This window comes from Ylistrum balloti, unplaced genomic scaffold (assembly GCF_031769215.1).
Source record: "Ylistrum balloti isolate Yb309-2 unplaced genomic scaffold, AGI_CSIRO_Ybal_v1 Utg370126, whole genome shotgun sequence".
NCBI lineage: Eukaryota > Metazoa > Mollusca > Bivalvia > Pectinida > Pectinidae > Ylistrum > Ylistrum balloti.
Genome location: NW_026782140.1, coordinates 617,025 through 637,555, shown reverse-complemented (window position 1 = coordinate 637,555; position 20,531 = coordinate 617,025). Strand labels below are relative to the sequence as shown.

Here is a 20,531-nt window from a genome sequence, read left to right as displayed (position 1 = left end):
CTTTACAGAGAATGATGAGCTGGCAAATATATTGACACAGTGGACAGAATATTGTTATCTTGAAATCAGACAGCATTATTTCTGGTCACTGATACAAGTGTTGTTGGATGGTCCTGTGTACTTTATTACTTTGATGACAAGTTAGAAGTTTTCTGATTCTTGTGATCAGAAATAAAATGATTAAGCTGTCTGATACTCGCCCATCACTCATTATCAATATCTATATAGGATATGAAGAATGTAGCAGCAAAGCACAGAACTCCACTAAAGCTGTTCAAATGTTGTCCTCAGCAAAACTCATGGTCAAAGGAGTCCTGACAAAAATCAAGGTAACGATAAGGCATGCTTCAGGCAAGATCGGATTAACCTAAACCAATAAACAAACATGTCACATTATCAAGGAAGGAAGCTAAAGGAATCAGTTTTACAAGAAGATCATTTTATACATGAAATAGATCAATGAATTTCAATGTTTTTATTATCATCCTTGATGACAAAAGGAAAAATTACCTCATAGTCTCTATGTGTTTGGTTCCTGAGATGATACAGGCAGTGGACTTCAGGTTAGGCATTAACTTCAGAAATTTCCTCTATATCTTTTCTTGATTAATTCATTAGAAAATATATTTAAACTTTATATTGATAATAACTAATATATGCAAGAGCTTTGTAATACTTTAGATCTTGTGGGTTTTTATTTTATCAGAAACAACATACAGACGAGATATCTGAAGTACTAGATGATGCAATAGTGGAACACTGCACCAAATTGGAAGTTAAACTACAAGAAATAATTTCCAAAATTACAGAACTGAAAGGAAGTTGATCTGGCTAATAAAGAACCTTGAATACCAACTATAGAAGCAAATTTTTGAGTCGTGTTTTTTGTATATCTACAAATCTATATGTTATAACTTTGTTAAAATGTTCAAGTAACCATGGCAACAGAACAGCCTTACATTTATAGACTTATTTACAATATTATCAGGCCCAGCACTTTAGTGAAGTTTATTTTCATTTTAGCATTGCTTATTTCATTTTCACCATATCCTTATTGGTTCTTCAAATATCATTTCCCCTGTTCTATGATCATATTCCTTGTGGAACCCTATACTTTCTCTTCATTATTTGCAGGCATATTTGAAGAAAGAACATGAAATTGTTCAAAAAAAGTAATTCTTGTCAGAAGTACATTGAACAGATTGCTCACCTGTCTGAAAGTTTCTATAAAAAAATCATTCACATTGTTTTTTTTGGAAAAATTGTACATATTGCCCTAGACACGTGGTTATTATCAATGATGGACACGTGGTTATTATCACTGATGGACACGTGGTTATTATCATGGTTAGACACGTGGTTATTATCAGTGATAGACACGTGGTTATTATCACTGTAAAGCACATGGTTATTATCACGGATAGACACGTGGTTATTATCACTGATAGACACGTGGTTATTATCACTGATAGACACGTGGTTATTATCACTGATGGACACGTGGTTATTATCACGGATAGACACGAGGTTATTATCAGTGATAGACACGTGGTTATTATCACTGATGGACACGTGGTTATTATCAGTGATAGACACGTGGTTATTATCACGGATAGACACGTGGTTATTATCAGTGATAGACACGTTATTATCACGGATAGACACGTGGTTATTATCACTGATAGACACGTGGTTATTATCACTGATGGACACGTGGTTATTATCAGTGATAGACACGTGGTTATTATCAGTGATAGACACGTGGTTATTATCAGTGATAGACACGAGGTTATTATCACTGATAGACACGTGGTTATTATCACGGATAAACACGTGGTTATTATCACGGTTAGACACGTGGTTATTATCACTGATAGACACGTGGTTATTATCACGGATAGACACGTGGTTATTATCACTGATAGACACGTGGTTATTATCAGGGATAAACACGTGGTTATTATCACGGTTAGACACGTGGTTATTATCACTGATAGACACGTGGTTATTATCACTGATAGACACGTGGTTATTATCAGTGATAGACACGTGGTTATTATCAGTGATAGACACGTGGTTATTATCACTGATAGACACGTAGTTATTATCACGGATAGACACGTGGTTATTATCTAGGACATAATTCAATGATTACACATACAGTCTTTAGGTTTTTTTAGTTTTAATTTTATTGAGAGTAGTAATGTATAAAAGAGTTCCCACAAAAGACATTAAGTTATAATTGTACTGACAGTAGAAGTGTATAAAAGAGTTCCCACTAAAGACATTGGTTTAGTTATAATTGTACTGACAGTAGAAGTGTATGAAAGAGTTCCCACTAAAGACATTAAGTTATAATTGTACTGACAGTAGAAGTGTATAAAAGAGTTCCCACAAAAGACATTAAGTTATAGTTGTACTGACAGTAGAAATGTATGAAAGAGTTCCCACTAAAGACATTGATTTAGTTATAATTGTACTGACAGTAGAAGTGTATGAAAGAGTTCCCACTAAAGACATTAAGTTATAATTGTACTGACAGTAGAAGTGTATGAAAGAGTTCCCACTAAAGACATTAAGTTATAATTGTACTGACAGTAGAAGTGTATAAAAGAGTTCCCACTAAAGACATTGGTTTAGTTATAATTGTACTGACAGTAGAAGTGTATGAAAGAGTTCCCACTAAAGACATTAAGTTATAATTGTACTGACAGTAGAAGTGTATAAAAGAGTTCCCACAAAAGACATTAAGTTATAGTTGTACTGACAGTAGAAATGTATGAAAGAGCTCCCACTAAAGACATTGATTTAGTTATAATTGTACTGACAGTAGAAGTGTATGAAAGAGTTCCCACTAAAGACATTGATTTAGTTATAATTGTACTGACAGTAGAAGTGTATAAAAGAGTTCCCACTAAAGACATTGGTTTAGTTATAATTGTACTGACAGTAGAAGTGTATGAAAGAGTTCCCACTAAAGACATTGATTTAGTTATAATTGTACTGACAGTAGAAGTATATGAAAAAGTTCCCACTAAAGACGTTGATATACTTATAATTGTACTAACAGTAGGAGTGTATGAAAGAGTTCCCACTAAAGACATTAAGTTATAATTGTACTGACAGTAGAAGTGTATGAAAAAGTTCCCACTAAAGACATTGGTTTAGTTATAATTGTACTGACAGTAGAAGTGTATGAAAGAGTTCCCACTAAAGACATTGGTTTAGTTATAATTGTACTGACAGTAGAAGTGTATGAAAAAGTTCCCACTAAAGACATTGATTTAGTTATAATTGTACTGACAGTAGAAGTGTATGAAAGAGTTCCCATTAAAGACATTGGTTTAGTTATAATTGTACTGACAGTAGAAGTGTATGAAAGAGTTCCCACTAAAGACATTAAGTTATAATTGTACTGACAGTAGAAGATTTGTGTTTAACACATATATTTGTTAAGATCTATTGCTCACACGATATCAAATGATTCCATGTATCTATAACACAACAGCGATAAAGCAATTCTTAATAGTTTCTTTACTTCATCAGAAAAGTCCCTAGCTGGAAATCTTGTAGGGACAGCCCAGTTATTTCTAAGATAAACATAAATCGGCGCTTTTCCTGTTCCAGAGTTGGAATCTTCTAATGAATTTATTGAAATATATTATTACTGAGGTTTTTGCTTCTGTAGTAGCGGTTTTATATGTCCATGTAATGTAGTAAACTCTACGGAGTGTAGGTGGTGGGCGTAGTACTTATAGTGTATAAGTTGTGACATAGTCAGGAAATAATATATATATATGATATGAGTATATGTAGTAAGAAGTAATATCTGTATGACGTACTATCAACCTGTTACACACTTTAATTTAATGTAAACATTGATTTCATTGATCGCCACAGTAGACTATAAATTACCCAGCCGTGAAGTGCGTCAGTGAGCAGTGTGTGACATTGAGGAAAAGTGACAGCACCTTCGCCTCCGATCTATCAACTTTATAGTCATTTCTGATGTGGAAAAACACAGTAAAAGTTTCGTTAGTGACAATGCTTTTGACAAGATGGCCGCAACATGATGGAGACTTTAGACAAATGTTAGGCAATAAATGTGTGTTTAGAACTAAATGTACTATTTTAGAGAAAGTGGTAATTTTTTAGTGAGAGAAAATATGGTCTGACCAGAAACAACCAGTTGCCAGTGAATAGAACAGTTGACATTGGTGACAAAAGGATGAGAATCTTAAGGAAATATGATAGATACAAATATTCCACAAAGAGTTCACAAGATCTCACGCGATGCCGGTACTGTCTGCAGTCAGAATATCAATGCTTTACCGAACGAACTCCTTGCTCGAATATTTTGGTACCTTCACCCAATTAAAGATACACTTCCGGTTCTTGCATTTGTCTGTAGAAAATGGCGAGCTCTTCTCTTGAATAATGGTTCATTATGGCGTGTGATACACGTTGACCCTCGAGGTTATGTCTACTGGCATTTCAGTATGTTGTGTTGCATTTTTCGCCTCTTTGGTCAACACATACAAAAGCTAACCTGGACTGACCACTCGCCAGTGTACGAACGCGTGTTTTCTTTTATTCCACGTTTAGGAAACCTGAAATACCTTAGACTGCCAATTCTGTGGACTAAGTCGGTAGTTGAGACTCTGTCTTCTCTAACACGACTAGAGAATATACAGATCAATGGTGGATTCGCTCTAACAGATGATGAACTGGAAATGATTGGAAAATGCTTCCCAAATTTACTCGAAATTTCTTTAAATGCGTGTTGGCGACTGACTGCCAATGGTATAGAAAATCTAGTGGACAGCTTGACCTGCCTTCAAACATTGAAGTTAAAGATAAATTCGGGTCTCCGCCTGAGCGACCCCAGGAGTGGACAGGCCATACAAAGAGGATATGACATCACAAAGTGTGTCATAAATGACGTCAGATTCACGCTCGTGCGTGTCTTGTGTTTGCACTTTGTACCAATTGAAATGGAGGAACTTTGGGATTTGGTTAAGAGACTGAAACGCCTCACGAAACTCAGCATCAGCAACTGTGAGGTGGGTAGACTAGTTCTACTTGTAATCTATTTTTAATACTTAATTTACAACGGTTGTTTTCGAAATGAAAGAAAAGTTTGTTTACTTGTTTGTATTTCTTGTTGTTGTTGTTGTTATGTTTTCATCGGATAAAGGATTTCAGGCAAGTGAGTAATATAAGAGTCATTTTCAGATATCGATTTTAATTTTATCTTATTGTCAAAGTGCATTTAAATTTGCCATGACGAACATGGGCGACATGCAGTACGCAACATATGGTAGGTGTAACATTACACCACAAGCTGTGTCCATATTACCACGTACTCTTGCAGCAATTCTACCAGGGACAATTGTTTTCTAATCACGTAAAATACACAACCAATGAGTCGATAATAAGAGATGATCATTTGATAATATAATAAAGATAAATATGTCTTTCATTTCTTATAACGTTTTTTTATAAGATTATCACCTTCAGGAAAAATGAACCTTTTGAAGTTGAGGATTAAGTCACAAATTACAGATATGAAATTTGTATGAGAATTCCAGGGCGCGGGTAGATGTTAAAAATGATGAGGTAGAAAAACAAACTTGAATAACAGGAATGTTTGATTTGATCTCATGATTTCAGCTAGTTTATTTCACACCTATTTCCTTACTTCTCGTTATCGGTGTTATTTGTGTTGTGGGGTAAAGCATTTCTTCTATGCTCGGATTAGTATTCACATGTTAGAGGTAAAAAAACATACACTGTTTAACATACATCAGTTAAGATATTGCCAGCTGTTGCACTGCTTTACCTACTTGACCATCTGGTCATATGATGTAACATATACGTTTGCTAGGGATAGCAGCATCCATGTGTGAAGTGTGCATTAAAATATTAATCCCGAACATCTAGAAAGATTTTTTTTACGAAATTTGATTTTTACCTTAACGCAACCATTAGGAGCAGCTTTCCACTAAACTATTGTTAATTTAGTGTATGGAAGCATCCCTGTTTCCCCAAATCATGTATAGAATACCCACAGGTGATTTCAAAGGACTCGTCAGTGATGCTAAGGACCTTGATATGAAAACCTAAAAGTTGAGTGAGGAAAATTTAAATACATCACGACAAAGGTTAGAAACTAGATAGGAAGTTGCATCAAAAAATGGGTGGGGTGGGGGATAGGGGGTGGGGGCATGAACCGATGTCCATGTTAGTCCCGTCCGTCCTGACAATTCAATGTCCATGTTAGTCCCGTCCGTCCTGACAATTCAATGTCCATCGCCCAACAACTTCATTTTTTGACAGATTTTGGTCAAACTTTATACAATAGTAAATCAGGAGTTTATTTTGGATATCGTTGCATTTTAGGGGTCAAGGTCAAGGCAAAGACTACCATTGTTATACATATAGAATCATCAATTGATTCATTTTACTAAAATAGCGACTTTACAATTTCGTAGAAATTGATTAAACTTAGCGCAACGATCAATTATGAGTATACTTTGGACATTGTTGAGTTTCAGGGGTTCGCAGTCAAGGCCAAGGTCAGTTGTGCTTTATATATAGAAAATGTTAACTAATTCAAGTTAAACACTTCTTTTGTGGATTTTGGTCAAGCTTTATCACCGTATCCAATCGCCACATCGGGCTTTCCAAAATGTATATACAAATCGAAAGTTATGTAAAAAAACGGACTTCAATTTGTTCTAAATATGATCATTTAGTACTTTTCTTAAAGTGCACTGACCGCAGCATATATCGAGTATCTTTTGATCCTATAATCGAGGTTGAATTCTGTCTGGTTAATCCAGAAGACTCGACAAAGATTTACCAGTCTGAACAAAACGTTCATATTTCACTTTTGAATCTCGCTTTCCTCTCATTTCTAAAAAAACATCTTTACAATCCAATGTTGGGTATGACGACTTGTGCATATACAACACACCTAAATAGAATTTCTGTTTTTTCGGGTGTAGAATTTCAGATCAATGATTATTTATCTTCGATATTTCGTGTGGACACCGGGGTTTCTAAAAATGTAAACCAATGGGTGTTAAAACACAACTTACATTTTACATTTTCTGAGAACCATTGACACTATTCAAATGAAATGCAGTTTACGACAAACCTCGCGGACTTAAGTCTGCCAGCGCGTGTAGTAATAGTAATAGCTCTTAATACTATGATGTATGTAAATATGTTTTATCACTGTTTACACACATGTATTAAAGGCCATTGATTTCTTTATTTGTAGCATCTTCACGGAGTACGATTGGTTTCCAGTTCTCTACAGAAATGTTACCTGTTCAATCTATGGAATGTTCTGTTTGTATGTGTAAGATCTCCTACCTTAAAACTGTTAACAATAGACCATGGCATGGATACTATGGAACATGTTGAATTGGATTCGGACTCGCTGAGACGTGTTACAATCGACGGGTGTAACGTAATGCGCACTCTCCGTGTGACAAGCAGACGACTGACCTTCATGGAGTTATCCAAGTGTGAGAATATTGACATGAGGTCATTTCACGAAACCCTCAGGAATAATACGTCACTGCTCTCTCTCCGGCTTGGTTGCATTTCACAAGACAGCTTGACTTTTGACGAGATGATGATTCCAAATTTACAAGAATTATGTCTTCTTGGGGACTTCTCTTGTGAAACTTTGCACATCAGAAGTCCAACGCTTAGATTACTACATACGGAATCTGAGAACGACATCATAACGCTGAATCACATGTACATCACTGCCAACCACTTGTGTAAAATAGCACTGACAGGAATGCCTGCCCTGAAAACTCTCACAATCCAGTGTGTCAGTGTTGACTTTATAGAGATGAATCTATGCAGTGATGATCGGCTCAACCTTGAATCCTGTGTCATCCACGCGCTGAACGCTATCGGGTTTCTTCGTTTATTTGATTGTAAAGTGAATCTTCTATCAGTATGTAGCCCATTGGTGAGAACCATTGTTCTATATAGGTGTCAAATGACAGATTACGTCCTTCAAATGGCTTTAAATGGATGTCTCAACATAGCGTATCTAAATCTCGAAAAGTGTCGCGAGATCAGCAAAGTGTCTGTTCATTCTCCTTTAATGAAGTTTTTGAATTTGTTTGGATGTGTCGATATACATAGACTTGATCTGGAATATTGTCCACAGCTAATGGCCCTGAATGTCGGCCAATGTACAAACCTGCGACTGTTCATACGTGGTATAGAGCAAAAACTCAGTTCTCTATGTCGTACGTATGACATAGTTCCCCCTCAGGAAACAGTCAGGTGGAGTCACGACTTTCCTCCTAAACCATATATCTGTGAAATACCAAACAGTCACATTCAGTAAACATGATACAAGATATACCAAAAGATGTAAAAGAGAGTCTATTTCTGAATGTTTTTCAGTTGTATGATAATCTGCAATAGCGCACAAATTGTAAATATTTTTTGTAGTGTTAGCGTCACTTTTAAAGTTTATACATCTTATACCGGGGCTGTTTTATATGTTCATATTCCAAGCTGAGAACATTGATAGAGTACAGTAATGGTTAGTACAATTTGTATGCTAAAAGTGTTTTATAAGATCGTGTCAGATGTGCTCATTAAGTATAAGATCGTGTCAAATGTGGTCATTAAGAGTGAGTGTGTCACATTCATGATATCACGAAATGCGCCCAAGTCCGAGCTCCCTTCTTTGTACCTATTTACCGGATCAAGTCCGAGCTCCCTTCTTTGTACCTATTTACCGGATCAAGTCCGAGCTCCCTTCTTTGTACCGATTTACCGGATCAAGTCCGAGCTCCCTTCTTTGTACCGATTTACCGGATCAAGTCCGAGCTCCCTTCTTTGTACCGATTTACCGGATCAAGTCCGAGCTCCGGTCCGAGCTCCCTTCTTTGTACCGATTTACCGGATCAAGTCCGAGCTCCCTTCTTTGTACCGATTTACCGGATCAAGTCCGAGCTCCGGTCCGAGCTCCCTTCTTTGTACCGATTTACCGGATCAAGTCCGAGCTCCCTTCTTTGTACCGATTTACCGGATCAAGTCCGAGCTCCCTTCTTTGTACCGATTTACCGGATCAAGTCCGAGCTCCGGTCCGAGCTCCCTTCTTTGTACCGATTTACCGGATCAAGTCCGAGCTCCCTTCTTTGTACCGATTTACCGGATCAAGTCCGAGCTCCCTTCTTTGTACCTATTTACCGGATCAAGTCCGAGCTCCCTTCTTTGTACCTATTTACCGGATCTGACAACATAATTTAACATTAGCTTAGACATTCAGATATTCTCCCGATTGACCGGCAAGGCACCGTATTGTATGTCACGTCACAGTTAATTTCAAACTAATATCACCCGTTGGCTGTCATTACACGAGCTTCCGTGTCATCTAGATGAGTAAAGATGGGGTATTTAAATGTGAACACTGCTCTAGGATGTATAATGTGTATGTGTAATACGGGGCTTCATTTCCCTGTGTGTTTTTAACATTGCTGTATTTCAAAAACGTAACTTAGACATCTGGTTGTATGTCAAACTGTATAAATGTAAGTAAAAACGAGACTTTTTACTGCTGTTTGCACCAATGAACATCATCAATACTTTTGACGAGAGGGACCATAGACCTTCACACATCTATGACCAAGTTTAAACAAAGCGTGGCCGAATTACAGTCCATTGTTACCATCTTGTGTATGCTTTGATCTGTAATCTGATCCCACCACACCATTTTCGTCCTGAGTGTACGTAAGATCATCGAACAGCCGAAAAAAGTTGGTCGCTTTCCTAGAATCTCGTACACTATGTCAGTGGTAGTACGCTCCACATTGGTCATTCGTCGGATGAAGGTGATCTATCAGAACCAGTCTCTGCTACTATGCTCCAAAAGTGCCAAGGTTGGGTGGTGAGGGGAAAGCCGGAGTTCCCAGAGAAAAACCACCGACCTGCGGCCTGGCGATTGGGTCACGTAGGCCTCAAGCTCGCCATCCTATGGTGGCTGATTAGTGCCATTTTCGCTTTTTCGTAGTTCAAAACGCAAAAAAAAAGCGAAATTTAAGCATTTCATTTTCGCTTTTTCGTGTATTTCTGAAAGCACGAAAAGCGAAAAAGGGACAGCTTAAACTGCGCTTTTTCGCGTTACATTTTGGCGCTTTTTCGCTTTTTTGCGTGGCGCTTTTTCGCTTTTTCGCGTTCGTTTTCGTCGCAGATGGAGGACGCTATTTTTCATGGTATGTAACTTATCAACTCGCGTGTTTCTTGCTCAGTCTTGTTTTCTGATGTTTGTTTTCTTATCTTTTAGTGAGCGGGAGATTATTCTTTACATAGAAGCCTATTTTGGTAAAGTTTAACCAAATCAAAGCGCTCAGTGTGCTCGAAGTCGGTGTAATAGAAAACTGTTCCAGTATCAGCTCATTTCCTGCTTCAGATAAGGAATATGGTAATTCATCAACACTTATCATCAATAAACAAGTGAATAACTGATTTTTATCAATCGATAAATGTATCATCAACTCACGTTTACATTTACTAAAGGAAACTTCCTAAATTTTCACCTCCAGATATGGAAGAGCAAACGGAAGGCATTATCTTCAACTTTTGCAAATGGCAAATGATATAAGATACTGCGCATGTTTTCCGGAAGACCAAAAAGCGCCACGCGAAAAAGCGAAAAAGCGCTGAAATTTAAAGCGAAAAAGCTTTTTCGCATTTTTCGCATTTTTCGCCCGCACTCTTTCCTTTTTCGCTTTTTCCTGCTGTAAGAAATACGCGAAAAAGCGAAAATGAAATGCTTAAATTTCTTTTTTTTTTTCGTTTTGAACTGCGAAAAAGTGAAAATGGCACTAATTAGTCACCATACGAAACAGGTGGAGGGCTAGTGTCAATGCGGTTTTTTTACATTAGAAAGGGCATCTAAGAATTCTATTAAAGGGATTAAGGTTTAATACATAGCTCTGGGTGACCAATTAATTTAAACTATCGTACAGATTTCTTGACCTTCCGGAGGTCGTCGGTGATGATAGACCAAAGGTATGGAAATCTAGGTGCGTTTCGGAAAGTCAAAATCGGTGCACTCGCCGCGTAGATCTTTTCATGATATTTTTGTTTATATCGAAAATACTTTATCACTCCTGTTTTTTTTTCTACAGAATTCAAGCTTGGTTTTTGTTGTTGTCACTAGATGTGTATCAGATGAACATTGTATTGCCACAATCGAACTTCATACAAGGACTTGTTATACAAATTGTGTGTGTTAACATGTATGTATTATAGCTCATTAGATAATAGACAAACGTGGAGAACATGTTAGGTGAAACACGTGCATGACATGTTAGATGGAACACGTGCATGACATGTTAGATGGAACACGTGCATGACATGTTAGATGGAACACGTGCATGGCATGTTAGATGGAACACGTGGAAAACATGTTAGAAGAAACACGTGGATTGCATGTCACAACACCTGGTCCAAATTTATCAAATAGTCGTCTTCTTCATTTTCACATTCATTAATATTCAGGTCGTAGTTCAAACGAGAAGATATTAATTTCCAAATAACCTTTACATTATTACTTTATCTGGTACTTACACAAAGTCGATATCAATATAATGTTTTGTCACTATTTCAGATGGTCGGTTTTCTTTCTCAGAATTACTGTAAACTCCAAGTTGAGACTGGTGGGTGTGATGATTACAGTGAACTCTGAGTTGAGACTGGTGGGTGTGATGATTACAGTGAACTCTGAGTTGAGACTGGTGGGTGTGATGATTACAGTGAACTCAGAGTTGAGACTGATGGGTGTGATGATTACAGTGAACTCCGAGTTGAGACTGGTGGGTGTGATGATTACAGTGAACTCTGAGTTGAGACTGGTGGGTGTGATGATTACAGTGAACTCCAAGTTGAGACTGGTGGGTGTGATGATTACAGTGAACTCTGAGTTGAGACTGGTGGGTGTGATGATTACAGTGAACTCTGAGTTGAGACTGGTGGGTGTGATGATTACAGTGAACTCTGAGTTGAGACTGGTGGGTGTGATGATTACAGTGAACTCAGAGTTGAGACTGATGGGTGTGATGATTACAGTGAACTCCGAGTTGAGACTGGTGGGTGTGATGATTACAGTGAACTCTGAGTTGAGACTGGTGGGTGTGATGATTACAGTGAACTCCGAGTTGAGACTGGTGGGTGTGATGATCACAGTGAACTCCAAGTTGAAACTGGCGTGTGTGTGTGTGTGTGAGGTGGGGGCGGGGGGATTATCATTTTTTGTTTTATTGGTGTTAAAGTTGTTTTAGTAATGTGAACCTTTCATGAATCTGGGTTATTAAGATTTTTTAATACTCCTTTATTTTATCGTGTATAATATCAATGATGTTTTCCATCTTAACGATTTATATAAAATAACCAGTCACAACAAACTGAGGAGATTAAATAACAAAGATTTATTTCAAAACTTCAGAGACATAATACAGATCAACAATATCACAGAAGGCAACTAGTACAATGCATTTTATAAATCCTAATTAATGCTGACTATAGAGATGACGTTAACGAACTTAAGTTACATATGACACACTCTCCAAACAAACAAGCAACGAAGTTCTCCCCTCATTCCGAGTAATTCGCTTTTTCGAGTATAGAATGAAATGGAGGAAAACAGACGCATTTTGAATTGTAACCCACACTAACATAGTTTTAAAATATTGTATTTGAAGATAATTTTTTAAAAATGTACACAAGTTAACCAACTTTATAATGTCCTTTTCCATGAACATTTATATCGTGGTATATCAAACTCAAGTGTCCATTTGATCTACGTCTAAATCTGTTAATTTTGTCATAACAAAAATACTTCAAAATTCATTTAATGCATACAGTTTCTAGCTATATTCCTTTTTTAGGTTGTTAGATTATGTCCTTCGACCCACGTGAGTCGGGATAATTTATCTGCAAAACATATACCGATCTCCAGAACTATAAATCGAAAGTAAAAACTGTCATATTTGAATTTTATGCTTAAATCTAGATTGTTGAAAATTCAAAAGCAAATCTTAAACAAAATTTTGTTTCATCAGTGGAACAGCCAAGAATGGTAATGTTTCATTTACTTATCGATGTAAGGGCGCAGTGTAAAAACAATAAAAATTGTAATTTGGAAAGAACTTTAACGAGTGTCCTCGTGTATTTACAATGTTCCAAAAGAGGAAGTAGAAATAGAACAATTAAATTGCAATTCTGAACCAATATCGTTCTGCCATTTACTCTGATAAAAGCAATATTACGACGCGCACGTGCTTACCTCGAAGGTCCAGTCCAAAGTATCACGTTCAGGAACAGAAAAGTTTACTTTACAAAATGACACTGCAGCGCAAAATTAAATTCACGGAACTAAGTCTCTATATAGCTGTACATGATTAGAAATATATTGCAGTGTAATATACGTGAATACTTTATGTCACATACGGAATTTTAATTGATAGGTTGTGATATTATCAGTTCAATGTTGAATGAACAGGATTTTTTTTTATTATCGTTATAACATAATTGTATTCTTCATATTTAAACATTAAAATATAAAACTTTTATAAATATAAACTTTATTTTACTACAATTACGTGACAAGTTATTTCAACTTATACTAATCACTATTGTGACCCGAATGTAAGCAGACGAGAGGTCTTATTGTGAGAGGGAACCGGACTACCTGGAGAAAACCCGGTTCCAGGAATCGAATGACGGACGTGAAAAGCGAACCTTTCCAATCCTATTTGATATGGTTTATGTTTTCGAGGTGAAATCGTTATCTGGGCTTCATTGGTATCATTACCAAATTAAATAAATAGACACATTCTACCAGGTAGATATTTTACTAAAATGTCTTGGTAGTTAACATCTGATCATTTCAAAGGTAGGAAATGAGTCAAAATACTGTTTATTTTTCATTTTCAATTTTTTGTGGTTTACTAAATGATTGCAGCACAAAAGAATGTATTTTACACGGAAATTATGATATACACTTTAGTTTCTATATTAAGTTTATGTCAAATGACTTATTTCCGTGATTATACAGTACAGTAATACAATAACATTTTTACTACCTGTGTTCTCTGGTTTTCGGGAAGCAAATTAAAAAAGTGATGCAAGACAATGATGATAAAAAAAAGAAATGTTGGAGTGTATATATCTCACAGAGAAATATTACCTATGTGTTAATTACGTGTTACAGATAGCCACTGTACTGATAAGCGACGTCGGGTGTGGTAAACAATCAATACTGAAATGAATGACGTCAGATAAAAAGATTAAAAACGTGGCCTAACAATTTCTTTGTAGTTATTTGCAAAAATGTCGATACGTTTGTAATTACAAAAATAAACACGCTACGTATAGACGTCATCTGGTTCCTGTCTGTTATCAGGTTATTATTTACGTCAGAACAACAGCTGGAGTCTGTGCAATCTAAAATTCAGGCACATATGTTCAAAGCTGTGACGTCATACCTCCATTCATAAATAACGATTGACGTGCGATAAATTCAGCTGCCGGATCTTGTTGAGCTCACAGCTGTGTCCCATGATCGGCAGTAAGTCAGATACTTAGGGTTGACCAATAGGACATGTACATTTGGGTTGTCAGTAAGACAGGTACTAGGGAGTGGTCAGTAAGACAGGTACTAGGGGGTAGCCAGTAAGACAGGTACTGGGGTGTGGCCAGTAAGACAGGTACTTGGGTGTGGTCAGTAAGACAGGTACTTGGGGGTAGCCAGTAAGACAGGTACTTGGGTGTGGCCAGTAAGACAAGTACTTGGGTGTGGTCAGTAAGACAGGTACTTGGGGGTAGCCAGTAAGACAGGTACTTGGGTGTGGCCAGTAAGACAGGTACTTGGGGGTAGCCAGTAAGAAAGGTACTAGGGAGTGGTCAGTAAGACAGGCACTAGGGAGTGGCCAGTAAGACAGGTACCAGGGGGTAGCCAGTAAGACTCTGGTGACCAGTAAGACAGGTACCAAGGGGTGGCCAGTAAGACAGGTACCAGGGGGTGGCCAGTAAGACTCTGGTGACCAGTAAGACAGGTACCAAGGGGTGGCCAGTAAGACAGGTACCAGGGGGTGGCCAGTAAGACAGGTACCAGGGGGTGGCCAGTAAGACTGGTACCAGGGGGTGGCCAGTAAGACAGGTACCAGGGGGTGGCCAGTAAGACTGGTAGCAGGGGGTGGCCAGTAAGACAGGTACCAGGGGGTTGCCAGTAAGACTGGTACCAGGGGGTGGCCAGTAAGACAGGTACCAGGGGGTGGCCAGTAAGACTGGTACCAGGGGGTGGCCAGTAAGACAGGTACTAAGGGATGACTTACACGTCGATATCTTATTCTCCGTTATGTCGACATTTTAATTCTACTTTTTTTTCACAGAAAGCAAAACGATATAGCATCTAAAATAGTCTGTTGGAACGTGAAATAAATCCGATATGTAATTTACATATGTGTAACGAGCGTATTTAGACAAAAGTATACATAAATTATAAAGCCAACATGTAATTTAATTTACATCAATCATCAAATGAATATGTAAATATAAGGTGGGTAAGAGTGTGCGAATGTATGCTCAGATGTGTAAGCACGTGAGTGTACGTGTGGTTAGATTAAATCTATACAAACTTGTATGTATGTAGGTAGGTAGGTAGGTAGGTAGGTAGGTATGTTTGTAGGTATGTAATGTAATTAATATTGGTCATTTTGATGCGACATTGAAAATGGCAGCCGATAGCGATCTGTAATGCTGAATGGAAGGATGTATCGGGCACCACACCAAGCATCAGTATAACAACAAGGATAGGGCAAGATGAACCTGGTATGAAGGGTATATATCTTAATGGGAAATGAATGAAGGAAAATTACGACTTGAGAAGAAAAAACTCGTGTCGTTATATCAAGTCATTGTAAATCCTTTGTACATTCCGGAATCCCGTCCTCGTGGTTATTGCCATTATAACTATAACCAGCCGATTCGTCAGTGATAGTGCAGGGTGTTTTGTGAGTTTTAAGGCTAATTGTCAAATCCTCTACTGTTTCAAAAGGACGTCGTTCGTAAATTCGATAATTTTCATTCGCTGGACATATTGTATTGATTATTAAGTTAGTAAAAAATAGAAAAAAAAACAATCTCGTCTCTTACCTAGAAGATGTCAACCTCATACCGTACACAGAATAGATCCCACTCAGCCCTTACACAGAAGAGATCAACCTCATCCCTTACATAGAAGATTTTAACCTCATCCCTTACATAGAAGATTTTAACCTCAGTCCTTACACAGAAGATTTTAACCTCAGTCCTTACACAGAAGAGATCAACCTCATCCCTTACATAGAAGATTTTAACCTCATCCCTTACATAGAAGATTTTAACCTCAGTCCTTACACAGAAGATTTTAACCTCAGTCCTTACACAGAAGATTTTAACCTCAGTCCTTACACAGAAGAGATTAACCTCATCCCTTACATAGAAGACGTTAACCTCAGTCCTTACATAGAAGAGATTAACCTAATTTCTTACACAGAAGAGATTAACCCAATTTCTTACATAGAAGAGATTAACCTCATCCCTGATACAGAAGAGATCTCACTTATCCCTTACACAGAAGAGATCAACCTCATCCCTTACATAGAAGATTTTAACCTCAGTCCTTACACAGAAGATGTTAACCTCAGTCCTTACACAGAAGAGATTAACCTCATTCCTTACACCGAAGAGATTAACCTCAATCCTTACACAGAAGAGATTTACCTCAGTCCTTACACAGAAGAGATTAACCTCATCCCTGATACAGAAGAGATCTCACTTATCCCTTACACAGAAGAGATCAACCTCATCCCTTACATAGAAGATTTTAACCTCAGTCCTTACACAGAAGATGTTAACCTCAGTCCTTACACAGAAGAGATTAACCTCATTCCTTACACAGAAGAGATTAACCTCAGTCCTTACACAGAAGAGATTTACCTCAATCCTTACACAGAAGAGATTAACCTCATCCCTTACATAGAAGATTTTAACCTCAGTCCTTACACAGAAGATGTTAACCTCAGTCCTTACATAGAAGAGATTAACCTCATCCCTTACATAGAAGATTTTAACCTCAGTCCTTACATAGAAGAGATTAACCTCAATCCTTACACAGAAGAGATTTACCTCAGTCCTTATATAGAAGAGATCCCACTCAGTCCTTACACAGAAGAGATTTACCTCAATCCTTACACAGAAGAGATTAACCTCAGTCCTTACATAGAAGAGATTAACCTCATTCCTTACACAGAAGAGATTAACCTCATCCCTTACACAGAAGAGATTTACCTCAGTCCTTACACAGAAGAGATTAACCTCATCCCTTACACAGAAGAGATTTACCTCAGTCCTTATATAGAAGAGATCCCACTCAGTCCTTACACAGAAGAGATTTACCTCATCCCTTACCTAGAAGACGTTAACCTCAGACCTTACACAGAAGAGATTTACCTCAATCCTTACACAGAAGAGATTAACCTCATCCCTTACATAGAAGATTTTAACCTCAGTCCTTACACAGAAGATGTTAACCTCAGTCCTTACATAGAAGAGATTAACCTCATCCCTTACATAGAAGATTTTAACCTCAGTCCTTACATAGAAGAGATTAACCTCAATCCTTACACAGAAGAGATTTACCTCAGTCCTTATATAGAAGAGATTCCACTCAGTCCTTACACAGAAGAGATTTACCTCAATCCTTACACAGAAGAGATTAACCTCATCCCTTACATAGAAGATTGTAACCTCAGTCCTTACACAGAAGATGTTTACCTCAGTCCTTACATAGAAGAGATTAACCTCATCCCTTACATAGAAGATTTTAACCTCAGTCCTTACATAGAAGAGATTAACCTCATTCCTTACACAGAAGAGATTAACCTCATCCCTTACACAGAAGAGATTTACCTCAGTCCTTATATAGAAGAGATCCCACTCAGTCCTTACACAGAAGAGATTTACCTCATCCCTTACCTAGAAGACGTTAACCTCAGTCCTTACACAGAAGAGATTTACCTCAGTCCTTACATAGAAGAGATCCCACTCAGTCCTTACACAGAAGAGATTTACCTCAATCCTTACACAGAAGAGATTAACCTCATCCCTTACATAGAAGATTTTAACCTCAGTCCTTACATAGAAGAGATTAACCTCAGTCCTTACACAGAAGAGATTAACCTCAGTCCTTACATAGAAGATTTTAACCTCAGTCCTTACATAGAAGAGATTAACCTCAGTCCTTACATAGAAGAGATTCCACTCAGTCCTTACACAGAAGAGATTTACCTCAGTCCTTACACAGAAGAGATTTACCTCATTCCTTACACAGAAGAGGTTTACCTCATTCCTAACACAGAAGAGATTTACCTCATTCCTAACACAGAAGAGATTTACCTCAGTCCTTACACAGAAGGGATTTACCTCATTCCTAACACAGGAGAGATTTACCTCATTCCTTACACAGAAGAGATTAACCTCATTCCTTACACAGAAGAGATTGACCTCATTCCTTACACAGAAGAGATTAACCTCATTCCTTACACAGAAGAGATTGACCTCATTCCTAACACAGAAGGGATTTACCTCAGTCCTTTCCTAGAAGATGTCAACCTCATACCGTACACAGAATAGATCCCACTCAGCCCTTACATAGAAGAGATTAACCTCATCCCTTACATAGAAGACGTTAACCTCAGTCCTTACACAGAAGATGTTAACCTCAATCCTTACAAAAAAAGAGATTAACTTCATCCCTGATACAGAAGAGATCTCACTCATCCCTTACACAGAAGAGATCAACCTCATCCCTTACATAGAAGATTTTAACCTCAGTCCTTACACAGAAGATGTTAACCTCAGTCCTTACATAGAAAAGATTAACCTCATTCCTTACACAGAAGAGATTAACCTCATTCCTAACACAGAAGAGATTTACCTCAGTCCTTACATAGAAGAGATTTACCTCATTCCTTACACAGAAGAGATTTACCTCATTCCTAACACAGAAGAGATTTACCTCATTCCTAACACAGGAGAGATTTACTTCATTCCTAACACAGAAGAGATTTACCTCATTCCTTACACAGAAGGGATTTACCTCAGTCCTTACACAGAAGAGATTTACCTCAGTCCTTACACAGAAGAGATTTACCTCAGTCCTTACACAGAAGAGATTTACCTCATTCCTAACACAGAAGAGATTTACCTCATTCCTTACACAGAAGGGATTTACCTCAGTCCTTACACAGAAGAGATTTACCTCATTCCTTACACAGAAGAGATTTACCTCATTCCTAACACAGAAGAGATTTACCTCAGTCCTTACACAGAAGAGATTTACCTCAGTCCTTACACAGAAGAGATTTACCTCAGTCCTTACACAGAAGAGATTTACCTCATTCCTTACACAGAAGAGATTTACCTCATTCCTAACACAGGAGAGATTTACTTCATTCCTAACACAGAAGAGATTTACCTCATTCCTTACACAGAAGGGATTTACCTCAGTCCTTACACAGAAGAGATTTACCTCAGTCCTTACACAGAAGAGATTTACCTCATTCCTTACACAGAAGAGATTTACCTCATTCCTAACACAGGAGAGATTTACTTCATTCCTAACACAGAAGAGATTTACTTCATTCCTAACACAGAAGAGATTTACCTCATTCCTTACACAGAAGAGATTTACTTCATTCCTAACACAGAAGAGATTTACCTCATTCCTTACACAGAAGAAATTTACCTCATTCCTAACACAGAAGAAATTTACCTCAGTCCTTACACAGAAGAGATTTACCTCAGTCCTTACACAGAAGAGATTTACCTCAGTCCTTACACAGAAGAGATTTACCTCATTCCTTACACAGAAGAGATTTACCTCATTCCTAACACAGGAGAGATTTACTTCATTCCTAACACAGAAGAGATTTACCTCATTCCTTACACAGAAGGGATTTACCTCAGTCCTTACACAGAAGAGATTTACCTCATTCCTTACACAGAAGAAATTTACCTCATTCCTAACACAGAAGAGATTTACCTCAGTCCTTACACAGAAGAAATTTACCTCAGTCCTTACACAGAAGAGATTTACCTCAGTCCTTACACAGAAGAGATTTACCTCATTCCTAACACAGGAGAGATTTACCTCATTCCTAACACAGAAGAGATTTACCTTATTCCTAACACAGAAGAGATTTACCTCAGTCCTTACACAGAAGAGATTTACCTCAGTCCTTACACAGAAGAGATTTACCTCATTCCTTACACAGAAGAGATTTACCTCATTCCTAACACAGGAGAGATTTACTTCATTCCTAACACACAAGAGATTTATTTCATTCCTAACACAGAAGAGATTTACCTCATTCCTTACACAGAAGAGATTTACTTCATTCCTAACACAGAAGAGATTTACCTCATTCCTAACACAGAAG

At 37.6% G+C, this 20,531-nt stretch overlaps 3 protein-coding genes across 3 annotated transcripts in view; 2 read left to right on the top strand and 1 right to left on the bottom strand.

Moving 5' to 3' along the window:
• The window catches only part of LOC132550512 (tetratricopeptide repeat protein 27-like), a 33,390-nt gene extending 32,522 nt beyond the window's left edge, over positions 1-868 (top strand). The window contains exons 23-24 of the mRNA XM_060214582.1: positions 229-329; positions 707-868. Coding sequence (XP_060070565.1) covers positions 229-329; positions 707-826 — 221 coding nt within the window. The 3' untranslated portion in view covers positions 827-868. The remainder of the gene's footprint in view (positions 1-228; positions 330-706) is intronic.
• Positions 869-3,419: 2,551 nt separating this feature from the next.
• Positions 3,420-8,523, top strand: LOC132550540 (uncharacterized). The gene is made up of 2 exons (XM_060214632.1): positions 3,420-5,063; positions 7,289-8,523. Exons 1-2 carry the CDS (start codon positions 4,248-4,250, stop codon positions 8,381-8,383), a joined length of 1,911 nt encoding a protein of 636 aa, XP_060070615.1. The 5' UTR covers positions 3,420-4,247; the 3' UTR covers positions 8,384-8,523.
• Positions 8,524-11,650: 3,127 nt separating this feature from the next.
• LOC132550483 (uncharacterized) lies at positions 11,651-12,700 on the bottom strand. The gene is made up of 2 exons (XM_060214553.1): positions 12,624-12,700; positions 11,651-12,212 (listed from the first exon to the last, which is right to left on the bottom strand). The coding sequence occupies exons 1-2, from the start codon at positions 12,698-12,700 to the stop codon at positions 11,651-11,653; spliced, it is 639 nt and encodes a 212-aa protein (XP_060070536.1).
• Positions 12,701-20,531: the final 7,831 nt, after the last annotated feature.

Coding starts and splice junctions, on each gene's coding strand:
- LOC132550540 (XM_060214632.1), top strand. CDS start 4,248: ATGATAGATACAAATATTCCACAAAGAGTTCACAAGATCTCACGCGAT. Junction 5,064..7,288: donor TCAGCATCAGCAACTGTGAG/GTGGGTAGACTA, acceptor CTTTATTTGTAG/CATCTTCACGGAGTACGATT.
- LOC132550483 (XM_060214553.1), bottom strand. CDS start 12,700: ATGCGTCTGTTTTCCTCCATTTCATTCTATACTCGAAAAAGCGAATTA. Junction 12,213..12,623: donor AGGGGAGAACTTCGTTGCTT/GTTTGTTTGGAG, acceptor CACACCCACCAG/TCTCAACTCGGAGTTCACTG.